Source organism: Nilaparvata lugens, chromosome 6, assembly GCF_014356525.2.
Source record: "Nilaparvata lugens isolate BPH chromosome 6, ASM1435652v1, whole genome shotgun sequence".
Taxonomy (NCBI): Eukaryota; Metazoa; Arthropoda; class Insecta; order Hemiptera; family Delphacidae; genus Nilaparvata; species Nilaparvata lugens.
This window is the reverse complement of record NC_052509.1, coordinates 15,753,605-15,773,858: the sequence shown is the minus strand read 5'-3', so window position 1 is coordinate 15,773,858 and position 20,254 is coordinate 15,753,605. Positions and strand designations below refer to the sequence as shown.

At 36.4% G+C, this 20,254-nt stretch overlaps 1 protein-coding gene across 1 annotated transcript in view; it reads left to right on the top strand.

The window, feature by feature from the left end:
• The window catches only part of LOC111050071 (ATP-binding cassette sub-family D member), a 62,067-nt gene that overhangs the window by 39,021 nt on the left and 2,792 nt on the right, over nt 1–20,254 (top strand). The window contains exons 4-11 of the mRNA XM_039431364.1: nt 1,355–1,526; nt 3,754–3,965; nt 4,963–5,470; nt 5,761–6,053; nt 7,466–7,800; nt 14,250–14,480; nt 17,125–17,250; nt 20,087–20,156. Of these exons, the coding sequence (XP_039287298.1) occupies nt 1,355–1,526; nt 3,754–3,965; nt 4,963–5,470; nt 5,761–6,053; nt 7,466–7,800; nt 14,250–14,480; nt 17,125–17,250; nt 20,087–20,156 (1,947 nt within the window). The remainder of the gene's footprint in view (nt 1–1,354; nt 1,527–3,753; nt 3,966–4,962; nt 5,471–5,760; nt 6,054–7,465; nt 7,801–14,249; nt 14,481–17,124; nt 17,251–20,086; nt 20,157–20,254) is intronic.

Sequence of the window (20,254 nt, the reverse complement as noted above, 5' to 3'; positions counted from 1 at the left end):
AAGTAGAGAGAGAGAGAGAGAGAGAGAGATAGAAGAGAGGAAGTAGATGCCGGGGAAATGGTAAAGCAGAAAGTTTAACGATAATGATGGATAGGAAAGTAGTTGGTGCTTGCAATCAGTGGTATTCTATAATTCAATGTAACTGTACTGGGCATTTCTAACAATTCTTATTCGCTCTCTTGTTTTCTCCATAATATGCTTCTGTAGTGTACCATTTTGTATTTTACTGTTCTGTTCAAACAAATGCATATTTTCACCGTATTTTCAGCTTTTTAGGATTCCACGAATCCGTTGGTTTGTGGTTTCTACTTGATAAAAATAATACAATACTCACTTTGAATACATTAATGCTAAGTGAGACTCTTGTCTTTTCGAAGATTCCCCAGTCAATAGTATGTGGCGAGTATTTCAATTTAAAATTCATATTAACTTTCATCAGACGCCAAAGTAGTAAACTTGTTATTAGATGAGGGAGAATTTAAATTCTTGACTGTTGATTGATTAAAACTCCAAACGTACTACATGAAAGCAATGTTGATTCATTTTTTTCCAATCAACTATTATTCCTTCAGATACTGTTTTTGGTGAGATATAGTGATATTTATCCATAAAGAAACACTAGAATATTCAAACCCTCTCAAAACCAAAAGTTTTAAAACCAGATCACTCCCGTGTTATCGGATGGTCACGTTAAATTGTCGGTCCCGGCTGAAGTATGACAGTCGTAAGGCCCATTGACGGCTTAAATTATATATTCAGGCGGTGGGACCTTCCCGCAAGGGACTCCCCTCCAACAAAAGCCATGAGAATTTACTTTTTTTACTAGAATATTGTCTAAAAATATTACGAATTTATCAAAAAATTACGTACATATTATTTTTAGACAATATTATAGTGTTTAATTAATAATTATTATTTGATGTCTGCAATTGAATAGCCTACTTCAAGCACCATGATTAGTATAATGAGGGTTGTAACGTTTCAAATTCATTCCACGACCATGATGAATTGTGATTGTATCAAGAAACTGGGCATATCTAATATACTTGATGTATTTAATCTTAATGTATCTACTTAAAATGTATGAATTCAGGCTAATTATTTTTATTTTAAAAATAGAATTATAGTACCATTTTTTTGAAATTAATAAGATGGTGTGGATCACTGAAACTAGTTGTTATAATTTGTATTTTTAACCTATTATTTTATTAATTTCAATAAAACTATAACCATAGTACTATAACAAAATGTAAATACTTCAGATGGAAAAGTGGACCTAAATATATGTGATTATGTAATCTATTGTTCAAGATTTGGTTTTAAACTAAAATATTGTGGTTTTTCATATTTCTAGGTGGAGCTATCGCACTTACAGAAGGCCTACCAGGCATTGGTAGCGCACAAGAACAAGATATTTGTGCAGCGACTGTGGTATGTGGTGCTGGAACAGTTCCTCATGAAGTACGTGTGGAGCGGCACAGGCATGGTCATGGTGTCACTTCCTATTATCATGGCTACACGAGCTGGTGAGCAATCAATCACTGCAACAGTTACTAAAAAGTAACAGTTACCTAAAAGTTATAGTAACCAAAAATTTACAGTTACAAATCCAAAAATCTGGTGTGGCGCACTCACACAACTTTCCTTGCCGTTATGAAAATTGATCACCTGACGCTAGTGTGCACGCGCATCTCAAGTCTACTTATAAACAAAGATCTGAGCCAGCTGGTGATAGGACAATAATGCTGGAGACATACGAGGTCTGCTATCTCTTCATAGTGAATCATTTAATAGAATCAACAGTTGCCAACAGTTTGCAATTGAAATAATAACATTTTCTCGAATTTCGTGCTTATTTTTTAATTTTTGGTGGAAATGTTACTGAACATTAATTGTAGAGATTTTTTTCATGCTTAATCTTTTCTACTAAAAATGTTTTGTTCAAGTTTTATCTCAAGCCTGATAATTGGGAATCTAAAATCGAACTTTGCAAAGATGGGGCGGAGCTCCTGAAATTTTTACAGATATGAGACTTGTGGCAGTTGATAGAGCTTATCAATTACTATTCTAGGTATAAATTTAATCAAAATCGTTGGAGCCGTTTTCGTAAAAATCGCGAAAAACCCGGTTTTTGACAACATTTTCTCCATTTCACTCGCCATCTTGAATTGCATTTGATCGAAAATGTTCGTGTCGGATCCTTATAGTGTAAGGACCTTAAGTTCCAAATTTCAAGACATTCCGTTAAATGGGAGATGAGATATCCTGTACACAGACGCACACACACACACACACACACACACACACACACACACACACACACACACACACACACACACACACACACACACACACACCACACACACACACACACACACCACTTTTTTGGACTCAGGGGACCTTGAAACGGATAGAAATCTATAAATTGGGGTACCTTAATTTTTTTCGGAAAGCAATACTTTCCTTACCTATGGTAATAGGGCAAGGAAAGTAAAAAGTAACACTTACCTAAACGTAACAGCTAACCAAAAGTATCAGCATTGAATCCCTGCATCAATCAAAGATTAGCATCTGATTTACAGAGTGTTACGTAAAAAAAGGAAACTCAGCACCACGGTGCTCTATAATCCGAAACCTGCCTTGTACTTAGAGGGGATATTACAATATAGAATATTATCTTTGACTAGTGATCTTCGATAGTGTAATAGCATAGAGAAAAGATAACACAAGAAGATATCCTATGGTATAGGACGTTCATGTTTCAAATGTGAAGCCTACAGTCCTAGTATTTCTTTCGTGAATCTATGTGAGTCTCTCATACCGTGTCGTTCCTACAGTCTCACCCGGCCAAAACAGTAATAATAGACAATGGTCGACAGTAATCGGCTTGAGTTAACAAATATCGGCTTGAAATTTGGAACATTAAACGACCTATACCATTGGATATCTTCGTATGCTATATTTTCTTTATGGTGTTTGTATTATGCAAAACAGGAAACATAGCACCTCGGTGTTCTATAAGCCGAAACAAACCTTATCCTTGGAGGGGGATCACAATAGAAAGTATTTCATAAAAGATCTTTGATCAGTTATCTTTGATAGTATAGTGGATCATTAGGTTCGAATCTCGACCGGGATAAAAAGTTTTTGACCACAGCAAAATCACATAGATACGGCCACCCCGTTTTTCGGAGGAGACGATAGCCGTCGGTCCCGACTACCTAAAAATTAGCCATCTCTCATCATCATCCCTCTCACTCATTACCCACACACAAGCCTGAGAGCTTATGTGGGCTCCACCCTCAGTATTATTATTATTTTATGATATATTTCTTTTACGCGTATAAATAGGGTGGCATTGACTTTGATAAAAGTAAGTCGAATTTATTTTATAAAAAAATTGATAGTCTTATACCCCCCTCAAGAAAATGTTAGTTTCTCTGCAATCTGTCATTTTTAAATGACATATGGTATCTCGTTAATTGATTACCATTTACAGCTTGAAATGGTCGTAGTTGGAAATTCCATAGATGAAACTAATAACAGAAAGTATTGATGAAATACTTTATCTAATGCATATACTAATATCTACAGTGGCACAACGTCAAGGCACATTTTGAAGGAAAGTATTAGGATAGGTCTACTTTGTAAAAATTAGTGTTCATGAATGTTCAATTTGTAAAAGACTAACTCAGTTGATTTTCATTGTCATGAAAAATAACTTTCAATTGCTGATTATATTGTGTTTTGCAGTGAATGGTGAGAGTGACATAACCGGTGACAAGATTAGTGAGAGAACGCAGTACTTCACAACTGCCAGGAATCTACTTCTGTCAGGAGCTGATGCTGTCGAAAGGCTCATGTCTTCTTACAAGGCTAGTACTTATAACTTATCACATCTCAATTTTGTTTTCATTCTCTTGAGAATTCATTCAAGATTATTATTTTATTTGATTTTTCAAAGTGTAACTATTGAATTTTTCACTTGTGTAGGTTATTCATTCAAAATTATCATTTATTTTTATAGTTTTGCTATTCCTTAGTTTTTGTAATGTATCTCTCACTCAACATCCTAAAGTTTATTTATCACATAAGAAGAATGCGACCCATGTTTTCGCTTTGGTATGTAAATCAAATCAAATAACTTTTGAATGCATCAAGCGATTTTCACAATTCTTTCGCTATGATGTACATTGTTATGTTGGCAATGATACGAACATGTGTAGTTGAAGGTGAATAGTGTTGTTGTTATTGAATTGCGGTTTGCGGTTATGTTGGATGCGATTTTTATAGTTTTCGATTTTTGGTGTTTGGTTGTGTCTAAAAAAACAAAGTCAAAGTGATTTGTAAGTACATTTTATAGTTTTATTGTGTAATACAATGGGAAATAAAAAGAAAGTTGGAACAAGACGCTTGTCTTATAAACGGAAGAAAGTTGTAGCCAAATCAACTGATGAAGCAGCTACATCTACACCCATCCAGAAAGAAAAACATGATCATTATCAACCTTCCAGCTCAAAGATAAAACTAAGTCAGAACCTTGACAAATATAATGATAGAAATGACATTCAGTGCTACGAAATAATTGATTTAGACGTTCTTGAATTGATGCTACATGACATTGCAGTTTGTAAGTTTTGTAATCATCCACTACACATAAGTAGGAAGTCAATTGTAGGCCTAGCTTCACAAATAAAAATATTGTGCAAGAACTGTGAATCTGTAAAAACATTTGAGAACTGTAAAAAAGTTGATAGGCCTATTCAGGTGAATAATGATGATAATAAAAGTCATACATTTTATGACTTGAACCTTAGGCTCATATTAGGTATGCGAACAATTGGTAAAGGATATAAAAGTGCTCAAAGTCTGTGTGGTATCATGAACTTATCTGCTCCACCGACAATGTTTTCCCTTCATGAGAAAGCCCTAACTTCAACTGTGAAATCTGTGTGTGAAGAGTCGATGAAGTCTGCAGTTGAGGAAGCATGTGTTGAAAACAGTGATGATAGAAATCTGTGTGTAGCTTTAGATGGCTCTTGGCAAAAGCGAGGCTTCTCTTCGCTAAATGGCATAGTTTCTCTCACATCAGTGGACACTGGTAAGGTTCTAGATATTTGTGCTTTATCAAAATATTGCAAATGCCCACAAAGGCTTGAAAATATTCACGAAGATGACTGCCAAGCCAACTACCGTGGTACAAGTGGGGGGATGGAAATTGATGGTGCCATCAAACTTTTCAGCCGCTCCATGCCCAAGTATAATGTAAAGTATACCGAATATTTGGGTGATGGAGATTCCAAAGGATATCAGGCAGTTTGTGAGGCACAGCCTTATGGTCAGGATGTCTCTATACACAAACTTGAGTGTATTGGCCACATCCAAAAACGTATGGGGACACGACTTTTCAAACTGAGAAATGAAAAGTTGAGTGACGGAAAACCTCTCAAAGGAAAAGGACGTCTGACAGGTGAGAGAGTAAAAAAACTCCAAATTTTCTATGGGTGGCAATAAGAAGGAACACTCACAGTGTAAAAGATATGCAGAGAGCAATATGGGCTACATATTTCCATGTTCAGTCAACAAATGAAAATCCAACCCATCAACTTTGTCCCAAGGATGCCAATACCTGGTGCAAATTCCATAAAGCTGCAATGGAAAATGCAGTATATGACCACAAGAACCACTTCCACATACCTGAAATCATCATGTCAGCGATAAAACCTGTATTCAAATCATTGGCTGATCCTCTACTTCTAGAAAAATGTTTGAAGGGCAAGACGCAAAATCCCAACGAGTCCTTGAACAATCTGATTTGGACTCGTGTACCAAAACGTACTTTTGTGACCCTTCCTGTCCTTGAGTTAGGTGTATATGAAGCTGTTTCGTCTTTCAATGAAGGATATATTTCCAAAGTGAAAGTTATGGAAGAAATGGGTTTGGAGGCTGGAAGAAACATGGTGCTGGCAATGAAGCGGCTGGACAAAGAACGCATAAGAAATGGAGAAAAGGCATCTCTGGAACTCCAAAAGAAAATCAGGCAGACAAGAAATGTACAGAAAAGAAGACTGGAAGACCTTTATGAAGCAGATGAAGACCCTGACAATCCAGCTTACTGCGCAGGAGGATATTGATCTGTGAGTTACAACAAATATTCTATTTTTTTGGTTTTCTTCGCTTCCTGAAAAATTTGATTTTCAAACACTAAATGACATGTAACTCAATAACTATTAGAGATAGAGCTCTCAAATTTGTAACACAGGTAGCTTAGGTGTATATCTAGTTCCTCTCACAAGATTTTTGGACAAGGTTTATTAAAAAAAAAAATAGAGTACATTGAATGAGAAAATTATGAGAAAAAAATCGTGTTTTGAAAAAAAATCATAACTTTTTTTTTTATTGTTGATTTGAAAAAACCTGTGGTAGGAACTAGATATTTTGATTATCTTTCGAATAAAAAAAAATTCAAGGCTCTATCTTTAACCATTCTTGAGATATGTGTCATTTAGTTAACATTGCTTGTATAGGGCTTTCGGGTGCCCTAATACGTTATACTGTATTATTATACACTGCATATCAAATTATTATTTTTTTATAGATACTTTGTCAAATTTCTTGACCAAAAACTACTCTTTCAACACCCTATTCTGTATGTTAAACCATATCTGTTTCTATGTATGACTTGTTTTCCAACTCTATTTTCCTTCACGAGCTGCTAGCTAATACAAAATCATATTTGAACAATAATTATTAATCAATAATTTGAACAATTTATTGGACACATAGCCTAATTTATTGTAAATAGTAGTTAATACTAAGTATAACCCTAGAGAAAAGATAGCATACTTATGCTACCGGATGCCCGTTTCATCAAGACCGTAAATGGTCAAGCCAGCTACGATAGAAAGGTTATCATTGGAATTATCGATAATACTATAGTTATAGGAATCATATGCTTTGCAGTAAACTCGTTGTCAAACGTTCCTGATTTGACCATGTTCAAATGAATTGACCGAGTTTAGCGAAACCAAACACTGGAGTATTCTACTGAGGCTCGCTACACACACATCGATTTTTGTTCGTACGATATTTTGCCGTACTATAAATACTATAAATGTGTGTGTGTGTGCAGGGCTCAACTGTTGAACTTAGGGGTGACTTCTAAACAATGCCAGTATATTGCCATTTAGAAGCAAAAACCTAACCCCTAACCTTTCACTCACCTAACCTTTAACCGTCTCCCTAACCCATTTTCACTTATTCCTAGTAGTGTGCAACAATGTAGCTGACGATGTATAATGTTTTATAAAAAACACTTCACTCACATGGGCTACTTTTTAACAAATTAATAAAAACAATGTAAAAATCTTGAAGTATCCTTTAAAAAAGGATAAAGTTTTTTTAAAAAAAATAAAGGTTACCTATTTCAATTTTTTATATTGTTTTTATTAATTTTATTATAATGTTTTATGTATTTTGTATCGCTCGTTTCTGGTCATGGGTCTTTCCAACCAATAAGTCAATTATCCAAACTGTGTGTTATAATTTGTTTGCAGGTGTGATAAGCGACAGCGTGGACGGCAGCATCAGTGTGCGAGACATGCCGATCGTGACTCCGAACGGAGACGTGGTGGTGCCGAGCCTCACACTGAGCATGTCACCCGGTGACCACCTGCTCATCACAGGCCCCAACGGCTGCGGCAAGTCCTCCCTCTTCCGCGTGCTCAGTGGCCTTTGGCCCGTCTATGCCGGCCACCTCATCCGCCCGCCCAACTGCTCCATGTTCTACATTCCGCAGAGGTCAAACAATCCTTATGTTTCAGAATAATTGTGTAGATATAGTTACTGCTAATGAAGCCGCAATATTTAGTCGATTTAAATGCATACCTAGTCTTATGCCGCATTAACATTTTTATCCAATGACAACCACCGCCAATTCAATTTATTTATCCACACACACGCACATATACAAATTAAAATGAACACATGCAAATCAAACAACAACAAGCAATCACAATAAAACAAAATAAAAGAAGTGGTGCAAAAAAGGAGGAGGATTGAAAGGTTTTCCAACTATAGTGATCCATGTAATAGGAAAACCTTCAATCCCTCAGAAGGTGAAAAAGGTATCAGGAAAAGTAAATAGACGGTAGGTATGAAATGATGGGATGGGGGAGGAAAAGAAGGAAAAAAATGATAGGACCAGGTGGTATGAGGTTCTAAAAGGCCAGTATGGAATGGATGGTTTGCCATCGTTGACCTAGATGTTGACTAAGCATTACCACGGCCTTATTAGGCTGGGTCAGCTTACTGTGCCAACATGTGGACTAGGCATTACGTAGGTGTGAACTCACCTTCGCATATATCACTCTATGTGAACTATGATAAAGTAGTAGGTAAGCTTCCCTAAAGGCGAGACCATATTAGGCGTTTTTCAGGCGTTTTCAGACTAGTCGGCAGGGCAGGAAGCTCTCCGATTGGCTGATTATCAGCTGATTCCCGAACGCCAACCCAATCAGCTGATAATCAGCCAATCGGAGAACTTCCTGCCCTGCCGACTCTAAAAACCCCGTCTGGAACCGCTTAAAAAACGCTCCGCATAGCTTGACACTAAAGGCGAACGCACACAGCAGCAGACAGACAGAGAAAAAATCAAACGTCTGCATGAATAATTGACCTAATGGAGGCATACGAACGTCTGTGTGCATTACAACAATCTAAGGGCCAGAACATATTAAGCGATTTTTAAGCGTTTTCTGACGACGTTGTAGAGCCGGCTGGGCAGGAAACTACGATTTTTTATTGTGTTGGCTTTTGCAAAGACGTCTGAAAAACGCTTATTAAAGTGTGACCCCAACACCCGGGGAGGGATTTTTGATCCGTCTGTCTGCTGGCTGCTGTGTACATTCGTCTTGATGCTTGAACAATCTACAACAACCATTATTATCATGTACTGTCAGTATAAAGATCAGCATACAATTCAATTCAATTCAATTCAATTCAATTTATTTATCCTTTTTACAACATAGTTATTGTACAAAGTGCTTATGAAATAAATAACTTAAAACTAAAACAAAATAACTTAAAATAGCAGGTTAACAAAAACACGGAAGGTCCCTGCAAAGGCAAAGCCTGTGCGCAGGGGCCGAGTGATATAAATTATAAGTATGAAATTTGTATAATAAAAAATCTCGAGAATACAGACAATTAACAAGAAATAATGAGCTTATTTAAGAGAAAAAAAAGAGTTGAAAGGTGAAAAGTTACAAGAAATCGAACAAATCAGTAGAGTTATGCGATGTGATCCATTGACTTATTTCGTTAGAAAGATTTCTGGTCAAATTGTTAGAGATAAAATGATCAGGTATTACGTTAACAAGTTTATGGACAATGTAATTGAACTGCCTTCTACAAATTGATAAAACTGTATGATGAGATTCGAAAGTGATGGATGAGGGACGAAGATTGTACGGTGATAAACGGAGATTGAAAAGATTACTATGCTTATTCATGTAGATTATCAAGTTTTTCGTGTGAAGCTGCCTGACAGTCAGCACATTCAGTTCCCTGAAAAGATTGTCACTAGGGAAACGTCTGGGCTTTCCAAGAATTGCCTTTAATAAGGTCTTCTGAATAACAATTATCTTATTCAAGTGATTCATGTAGGCAGCGCCCCAAACGATAATCCCATATTGAAGAAAAGACTGGATGTAAGCACAATAAACCAATCTAGAAACGGCTATGTTACTCAATTTACTGATAGTGTAGAATTTGTTGATCCAGTGTTTAAGCTTATTACAAGTGACATTGATGTGGACATCCCACCGAAGATGTTGATCAACAGTGACACCCAGATACTTGAAGAATTTTTCTCTACCTAATTTTGGACAACTACAATCCGATGAATCTGAAAGGTTACAATCAGGACTATGAATATGAATATGAGTGAGATCAAGCGGCAAACCAACAACATTCGGTGAAAAGGCTAAAAATACACTTTTCTTTGCGTTGAGGGTAAGAATATGCTCATCTAACCAGGCTTTAACAGTTCTCAATCCAGATTCAGCCCTATTTTTAACCTCTTCCCATGAATTACCAGTAAATATTAAGGCGGTGTCATCTGCAAAAGCAAGTGTCACACAGTTCTCAATATCAAGTTTGATTAAATCATTAATGTAAATGAGAAAAAGGATAGGAGATAGCACCGTGCCCTGTGGGAGACCAAAATCACTCAAAAGTCTAGAACTAGTTTTATTTTCTAAGGTAAGCTTTTGATGTCTATCACTCAGGTAACTGGTAAATAATCTAAGGGGTACACCACGAATTCCTAATTTCTCCATCTTGTTCAGTAATTTTGAATGAGGAATGGTGTCAAAGGCCTTAGCTAAATCCAGGAAAATGGCTATTGTTTTCTTATTATTAGTGAAGTTATTGGCAATTGTTTGAGTTAAGAGAGTTATAGAATCAATTGTATTTTTGTTAGTCTGAAAGCCATACTGCTGTTTATGAATGACCTCGTGTTTGACTAAGTAACCAATTAATCTAGACTTGATTACTTTTTCCATTATTTTTGAGAAACCACTTAACAGGCTGATTGGGCGGTAATTGGTTGGGTCCTTAGGATCCCCCATCTTATGAAGCGGTATAATATTCGCTAACTTTAAACTAACAGGGAAGTGCCCTTCTAAAAAACAACGGTTTATTATTACTGTTAATGGTTTAACAATGTGTGGAAGTATAATTTTCAATGTTCTATTGCTTATTTTGTCAATTCCCGGAGCAGAGTTATTGTTGAGAGAGTTAATAATAGCTGATATTTCACTTTCGTTTGTGGGTGATAGGAAAAAGGAGTCATGACCATTTACAGAAGAGTTCATGAACAGATTACCATCAGATGCATTGGGATTATTACTTATCAGCTTTTCAGCGAAAGTTTTACCTACTTCAACAAAATGACGATTTAAGATGTCTGCATCAATTTTAGGAACAACCTTTTTACGGCTCTTACCCAATAATTCATTCAACGAGTCCCAAACTCTCCTAATATTGTTTTTATTCTGATCAATCTTGTTTTTATAATAGTCGCATTTACACTGTTTTAATAATTTATTAAGCATATTTCTGTAAGAGATGTATTCGGCTTTTAATATTACATTAGAAGGCTGTTTAGAGAGCTTTTTAAAAAGTTTATCGCGTTTAGCAATTGCTACAATAAGTCCCCTGGTGATCCAAGGCTTCAAAGGTTTTAATCTATGTGGAATATGTACTTTAACTGTAGCCTGTTCTACATGGGATGAAATCTTGTCAGTCAAAAGAAGCATTTGATCATCCAAGTGTAAATTAGGGCTTAACACCTCACTCCAATTTTCTTTTTGAATAGAAGACAATAATTTATCATAATCAACTTTATTGTAATAATTAATAGGTTTGTCAGACTCATCAATATCAGCCGCAAGATCAACGTGAACACTAGTACAAAAATGATCAGTTATATTAGTTTTCATAATAGAGCTGATAACATTATCAGAATTGAACGAAGAGTTCTTGAAAAAAATGTGATCGATACATGATTCAGTATTGTTATAAATTCTTGTAGGTTTATTTATGTAGGATTTCAAACCATTTAACGATAATATTTCAAAATATTCACTGGCTAAATTAGTATTTCTATTCAAATGAATATTCATGTCACCAGCGAATATTACGTTAGATTTATTCCTTAGATTTAACAAACAGTCATTCAAGCTGTTCAGAAAAATATCAACATTGGATGAAGGCGATCTATAAACAGCGATAACAGTTATCTTTTCGCTAACTCCTGGCACTTGTATATCCAAACAAATAGAGTTGGTTCATTAATCTCACAATTCAGCTCATCTACAATCAAGTTACTTTTAAAAAATATACAGATTCCGTTACATTTATTGATTTTTCCTATTTTATTAATTACTGAATAACCATTTAGGTTAAAATTGAATTCATTATCACCGACCACCCAAGTTTCACTAAGAATTATAATATGAAAGTCAATTGAACAATTACTGATTATGTAAGAGAACTGATCGAAGTTTTTTTTCAAACTTCTAATATTTAAGTGGATGACATTAAAAAAAGAGTTGCATTCTCTATTACCAAACAACTCAGTTCGACACTGGAAAATATTCTCAATTTCAATCGTATTGTAACATTCGAGGGAATATGTTCGTCAACGTCATTGACAAGAACCATACTTAAAAAAGTAAGAAAGAAGAAAGAAGAAGAAAGAAGAAAACGGAAAGTTAAGAAGAAGATATGAAAAAGCTTAGAAGAAGCCAACATATGCACGTTGAGTCTCCACAATCTTATCGTAATGATTCATATTAGAGAGAGAAAAAAGATGACCATATCTGATGCAAATAAAATCAATTATAAAATAACGAAACTACCGTAGTTACCTCGGCAAAATATAAAAACTAAACTTAGAAATCCTAATCTCCAACCAGACACTCACGCATCAAGAAATCCTGATTACTAATAATAAAAAGATGTTTTATAATAAAAATAATAATGCTTTATAATAAAACTACTGAAAATACTGTTGAGTAGTTTAACAGAAAAATCAAGACACCCAGGACGCGAGCTCAAGTTGAAGAGAGAAAAATAAAGAATTTTAAATACTAGAAAAAAAATAATAATGAAATAAACAAAATTGGCTATAGATATAGATACCTTAATCATGTAGTAGACTAGGGCACAAACACTCATTCACTTTCATTCACACGAATGCGAGCTTTGGAGAACTGAGAGACCGTTTTCCCATTCTTTCTCCAAAACACAACACCATCTCGACTCCACACATTTTTAAATCCAATCTTGATACACAAATCTTTGAAAAACGTACGTCTTTTCATGGTAAGGTCCTCATGAATGGAGAATCCCGTACCCTTCAAATCTCGTCTGCCCGTGATGACTAAGTTTCGCTTTTGGTAGCTGACAAATTTGATGAGAATTTGTCTGTGAACCACACGAGTAGAAGACGAGTCATCAGCAGCAGAAGGGTGGAGGTGGGTCGGGCGACCGACACGGTGGCATCTGTCGATGTCGTCCGGGCAGATTCCCACATTCAGCTTCTCATTCAGGAGACTAACGACGGTGGCGGTCACATTTTCACCTTGAACCTCCGGAATACCCGAGACACGAATATTATTTCTTCTCGAGTACTGAGCTAGTTCGTCTAGACGAGAATCGAAATCCTCCTCCAGCCTTGCGAAGTTACTTTTGAGGGTGTCCACCTCACTCGCGAGCCTCCTAGTCTCGTCAGCCACAGCCTCGAGTCGCCCGTCAAGTTCGGCAAGCACCTTAGCGCTAACCTCGGCAGATAGTCGCTCGCACAAACGCTCCTCCAGGCGGGCAGCAATCTTGTCAACGAAGGCTTCGTTTGACAGCAGTTTTTCAAGGGCGGCTGCTATCTGGTTCTCCGTTGTCATAGCAACCGGGACGCCGTCTGCAGAATGCGGCCGGGCCTGGCACTTCTGCTGCTTCTTGTGTTGCTGCTGTTGTTGCTGCTGCTTCTGCTTAGCCGGTGACGGAGCGATAGCCAGGTTCTTATCTTGGTTGGAGTTGGCACTGGCAGCGGAACGAGTTAAAGCCGGAGATTGAGATTTCATGTCGAATATCAGTATATGCTATTTAACTGCGTAGGAATCAGATGTGAATGAAAAATGATAAGGTAGATCTGTGACAAATGTAATAATCAACAGATATGCCAAATTTCAATAGAAAATACGGTTAAAAATCCAATCAACAAGCACTAAAACTGGGAGCTCAACTACAAACACGTCAGCCTTCAACCATTTCTTATCTCACACTGAATGATACAGTTAAAAGTCTGTATAAAGCTAGCATGCATAAGTCACGATTTTTATTGTCATTGGGTTAAGAGATCAGTTGATGATCCCAAGTGTGTTGATGTGTCACTACATATCATGTTGATGTTTCTATTTTTATAATTTGGTTCTACTATTTCATTTCTTTACTCGCGTGGAAACCTTTAAATGGTGAATAGATAAATTGAGTGATTTAATGTTCCATTATTTCAGAGAAGATTGCCGGCCAGGATAGCCAAGACGAATAAGGCCGTGCACCCTTCAGTTTGCTAGCGCTACCTGGTGTGTGAGACAAATGGTGAAAGAAATTGCTAGAAATCGATGTGTGTGAAAGTCATCTGTTAGCAATTTTTTGTGAACGCGTCATTTTGTGATTGTTTGCAGGCCATACATGACGCTAGGCTCACTGAGGGAGCAGGTGATCTACCCGGACACAGTGGAGGAGTGCCGACAGAAGGGAATCAGTGACTGCCAGCTGGAGCAGTGCCTGGAGAGGGTGTCACTCGCCCACCTGGTGGCCAGGGAGGGGGGATGGGACGCCACCGCCGACTGGAAGGACGTCCTCTCCGGTGGCGAGAAGCAGAGGATGGCTGTCGCCAGGCTATTCTATCACAAGTCAGACCATAATATTATTATTAATTATACAGTCAAAGTACTGCTTCCCTCCCTATGTGGTTACTTTATTGGTTATTCTACTCTCTAAAGACTCGAAGTAATCCCATTTAGATTACGTGTATAAATTACACATCTTTGTGATTAAATTTTTGAATCTCATTTTCATCACAGTACAGACGAGAAAGACAGCCGTTTATAGTTCATGTTTGATTAAGCTTGTGAAGCACAGGATTATTATGAAGGAAAATAATATATTGTTATGAATGTAGTTAGATTTAAAAAATTGTGAATCACGGAATCAGCGTCTTTTCTAAAGGCTATTCTACAGGGTGTCTATAAAAGAACTCCGGGGTTTAAAAAATTAATATTTTTTCAACTATAAAAGATAGCAAAATTTGATCAATTCCTTTGAAACAAGCAGCTCAAAGAGTTTTACTCATACCAATTGGGAATGTTTCTCTCAACAGTTGGCAGCGCTGCGGAGCGTTGACCTTGAAATGACGTAGCGGCTGCGGCAGGCAGTCAGTGTCGTCTGGACTGCCGCGCTATGGCGACGCCTCAACAAAAGGCTCAATGTGTTATTTGGCTCATAGAAACTAATTCTGTTGTTACTGTACAAAGAAACTTTCGACGTAGCTATGGTGTTGACCCGCCTACAGACAAAACAATTCGTCAGTGGTTAAGTGCCTTCAAGGAAACAGGAAGTGTTTTGAAGCAAAAGTCGCCGGGTAGGCCGCGTGTGTCTCAAGAGAATGTGGACAGAATCCGAGCTTCATGCACTCGAAGCCCTAAGAAATCGTTAACAAGACGCAGTCTGGAGTTGGGGTTACCAAGATCAACAGTCCATAAGGTAATTCATAAAAGACTTCGTTTAACTGCCTACAAGATTCAACTTTTACACCATATCAAACCGGCAGACAAGGTTAAGAGATTCGACTTTTCTGTTTCCATGCTGGATAAAATTGATGAAGATAATGATTTTTTAAAAAGTGTGGTTTTTAGTGATGAAGCTACTTTTCATGTGAACGGAACTGTAAACAGGCATAATTGCAGAGTTTGGGGTTCAGAGCCGCCCCATGAGTTTATTGAGTACGAACGTGACACGCCCAAAGTGAATGTTTGGTGTGCTCTTATGCATGACAGAGTCATAGGACCCTTCATTTTTGACGAAAGGAATATCAATGGTGATGTCTATTGTGACATGTTAGAGGAGTATGTTTATCCTCAGTTGGATGACATTGAGGCGGAGAAAGGTTTAGTTTATTTCCAACAAGATGGGGCGCCGCCACACTTCAGTTTGCGTGTCCGAGAGTCACTGGACGCTCGTTTCGGCAACAGGTGGATTGGAAGGGAAGGACCTATTCCATGGCCACCAAGGAGCCCTGATATGACTCCGTTGGACTTTTTCTTCTGGGGGCATATCAAGAATCTTGTATATGCGGAGAAAATTCGAAATGTTCGCCATCTCAGGGAACGAATTGCGTGGCGTCCGTTCCCCCAGACATGCTCGCCAGGACATGGGAAGAGGTAGAATACCGTTTCGACGTGTGCCGTGCCACTCACGGAGCTCACATTGAACTTTACTAAGTTGTTAAAAAATCTTGAAAATATAGGCTTTCTAATCATGTATAAAACATGTATGTACGTTTTTTAGTTTATTAAAATATTTTGTCTTAAAACCCCGGAGTTCTTTTATAGACACCCTGTATAACAAGTGAGACAATTATATTTCCCTCCATCAAATATTTAAAGTCGTATTTCACTGCCCGAAAGAGAATACTTGAGTATTACTTCACTCCCCAGGGACTGAACGTTTACTCATTCAAATTCAATTTATCTACAGCCAACAATACAACAAATTGTAAACAAGGCAAAGTCAAAATATATAGTCATACAATTTTTTGTACGAGTAGTTATTTGAATAGTTGATACAAGCACATAAAAGTAACATAGAATAATACGCATAATAGGCTAAAAACATAGGTAACATAGGATAGTCAATACAATTGGGAAATACACTTTGGGAAATTGAGAAATATAATAAAACTCTCAAACGCCATATCTATCAATCTTCTGCCTAATATCTTCTTCTAAAGCTCTGCTTTGCTTATTATACTGCTATAATACTGCTCTGCAATATTTTGCTTTCTAGCATGGAAATAGCTATTATGTTGAAGAACTAACAAATATGTTGAAGTTGTATTTTTGATGAAGGCTACTCGTCCTGGAGTAAAATATTATTCGAAGATAAAGACAATTTACAATAATATTGTTGAATTTATTGATGTCTTATTTAATATTCCATAATTATTATAACTGAATTGAATTGTTTCACAAAAAAATCGGATTCATAAAACATCAGTAAATGTACTAATTTAAAGAAGATTATATCTATGTTCAAACTATTTCACAAAATAATTGAAACTGTACTCACATGGACCTGTCGGAGTGTCGGTCTGTTATTATTCACTATGATAACTATGGTAACTATTATTATTCATTGGATGAATGCAATGATTAATCTGTGCATATTGCAAATATTTCTTTTCTTTCAAATGAATAGAAATTTATTTGATAGTTGACTAGTTTCATAAAATGATTCACATCGAATAATTCCAAGTTTGTTTTCCATCATTTTTGACAGACCGGCGTTTGCATTACTGGACGAGTGTACAAGCGCAGTGAGCATTGACGTGGAGAGCAGTATGTATCAATCCGCCAAAGACGAAGGCATCACTCTGCTAACAATCACTCATCGACCCTCGCTATGGTCAGTCATCTTTAAGAGTAATTTCATCTCACCAATAATGAATAATATAGATAATCATAGATAATCTCTTTCTACACATTATTATAAAGAGATTGATACCATTCCCAAGTCTGTACCTTCAAGGAGTCCTGAGTTACACGGTTTTCTAATAGTTGGTATTGGCATTTGGTGGAAAAAGCGTGTTTTCCGCTGCAAACAGTACTTTTCTCTCTTTTTCCGATGACGCTCCAGCCGTGGAATATGGACTTACAGCCTCCAACCATATGTCATTTTAAAGTTTGGAAATATTCTAAAACACTGTACCAATAACATTAGTGTATGTTCACTGCGAATACTTCTACAGTGTGGAAAGTGAAATATTGTCCCCGAAAAATGTATGTTTCAAGTTTTTGAAGTTGAATAAATAATGGAAAGAGTGATCGAAATGAGATGATTCTCTCGAACATCATTGTTTGGTTGATTCTAAATACTTTGGTGGTAAAACCAATCCGATATCTCTCACAATGACTGAATAACAAGCGATATAAGAATTTCTGTCAATAATGACCGCCATCTGTATTTTCTAATGATGTTGAATATTTTCGTTGTTTCCAACATCAATATTCTTATCATCTTGTAACGAAGAGATTGAGACCATTTGCAAGTCTCTATCTTGAAGTGGTTAAGAAAAATCGATTTTATAGTTCTAGCTTGTTACCTCATGCGTATGGAGAAACGCACCAGAAATCATGCAGGGTTTTCTTTGGAGGGCACTGGAGATCTCATTTTTTGACGTACAGCGCATGAAGATATATCGTTCCAAAGTTGAAAAAACGCTCTTAATTTCATAGCTACAAAACTTCTCTGTATCTCTTGCACAAATAAAGTTATAATGGAATGAAATTTGAACAAATTTGGAAAAAAGTTTTTTTTGGGGGGGTTTTGAAGGTTATAACTGAAAAAATATTCGTTTTAGAGGAAAATTTTATAAGACACAAATTGTAGAGGGAGATTTTCAAAATATTCTTGTTTAAAAAACGGTTGAATATCTTGAACGGTTATTGAAATAAAAGCGATATAGCAAAATCCTGAAAATTTTGGCGGCCATCTTGTTTCCGAGGTGTTTGCCTGTGATTTCGACTTATCATCATGATCCTCATTATGCTAGACCCAACGAAGAAATTGAGACATCTTCCACGGCTGTTACTAAAAAATGACCACGGAATGACATTTGCGCCCGGACTATATGATATTATAGTGTTTTGTACAATTAATAAATAAATAAAAATAAAATTTGGGATCGATGTAGTTTTAGATGAATATCTTTTAAATCTTTCTACTTTGTGTTTACGTCAATAAATGAAATAAGCTAATATTCTATCCCATCTATTGAACCATACACATTACAAAGTATTAGAAGCTTCTTCACTATAGTGATGTCTACGTTATAATGACAGTATTTGATTAACATTGGTGTTTGTTGCTATGCTTGTCTATCATTCTACAAAGCAGATAGCACTGCTTGAATAACGAAAACAAGATGAGTTACAGCATAAAGCAAAGAGATTGGCTGGAAATAGAGCATACTTGTAACTTGAAACTTTTGAAGAACAGGCTCATTATGTAGAAATACAAAACTTAAAATATATGAAAGCCTAATTCGACCTGTTGTAAAGTACGGCTGTGAATCGTGGACGTTATCAAAAGAAGACAAAAACCATCTAGGCATTTTTGAAAGGAAAATTCTGAGAAATATTTATGGTCCAGTTAATGAAGGAGAGGAATGTAGAAGAAGAACCAATTCAGAGCTCGAGGCATAGATAAAAGGCCGAAATATTGTAAAATTTTTAAAGGCCCAGCCCACTTTAAGTGGGTTGGACATATCTGTAGAATGAATGAGAACAGAATGCCTTAAATAATATTCAAGGAGAGGCTACACTCAAGGAGGAAGGGAGGAGGACCGAGAATAAGGTGGAAGGATGAAGTGAGAGACGATCTCCAAAAAATGGGATGTAGAGGATGGAGAAGAATGACAGAGGACCGAGAAGCGTGGAGAGCTGTAGTAGAGGCGGTCAAAGCTCATATTGGGCTGTAGTGCTAAAAAAACTGTTTTTTTCTAGCTCTGCAACGTAACCAAATCGTTTCTTAACTATGTAGAAATATAATAAACTAGAAAAATATTAAATCTCAATTATGAAAATTTATAGATTTATCTTTGGAAAATATATGTTCGTGACGAATGAAATATAATTAATTGATTAATTTAAAAAAGAATGAACAGTTAATATTACATCAAATATACCGGTATCAGTCATCTTCTATAGTATACAGTTGCAAGGCAGAGAATCGGCAATGCTGTTCTCTTATCTTTCTCCACTGCCATTATAACGAGTAGGCTACCACATTATAGCAATACGAAGTGTGGCCGAGAGCAGAGATGTGTGCTGAGCACTGCTGTTCATAAACAGGACCTATTTCTCCAGCTGTCTGTAAACTTAATTCTTTCGTAGATTTCAATTTGCTACAATGTAATTCATTTGCTGATATAACTTTAGTAGCAACCATGTATTTCATTTCCTTCTTAGATATCCAGTTGCAACAATCTGTATTCCCCTTTCTTCTGCGAAGGCTATTCTAAAATTTTCCCTGCAATCACATTTGGGATGGAATTACTTTTCAATATTTTCTATGAAAAACATTTTTTCTAATAGCTGAATGTACAATATTTTATGTTAAACATATTCATAAAAATGAAACTACAAAATGTTTCTTCCTTCAAGATATTCTTTATCACGATTTTTCCCTTTTCTTGAAATAACCTTCTTCGTAATTCCAATGCTTTTAACAATTTTTTCAGGAAATTCCACTCCCGAGTTCTACAATTTGATGGGGAAGGCGGTTGGAAACTGATGTCCCTCACCTCGCAGGTAAGAATTTTAACTTTAATTGAAATTACAATTTTATGAATAAATTTGTTTTTCTGTTAGTCACGTGCAACGTACACATATTGGATTGAATTGGATGG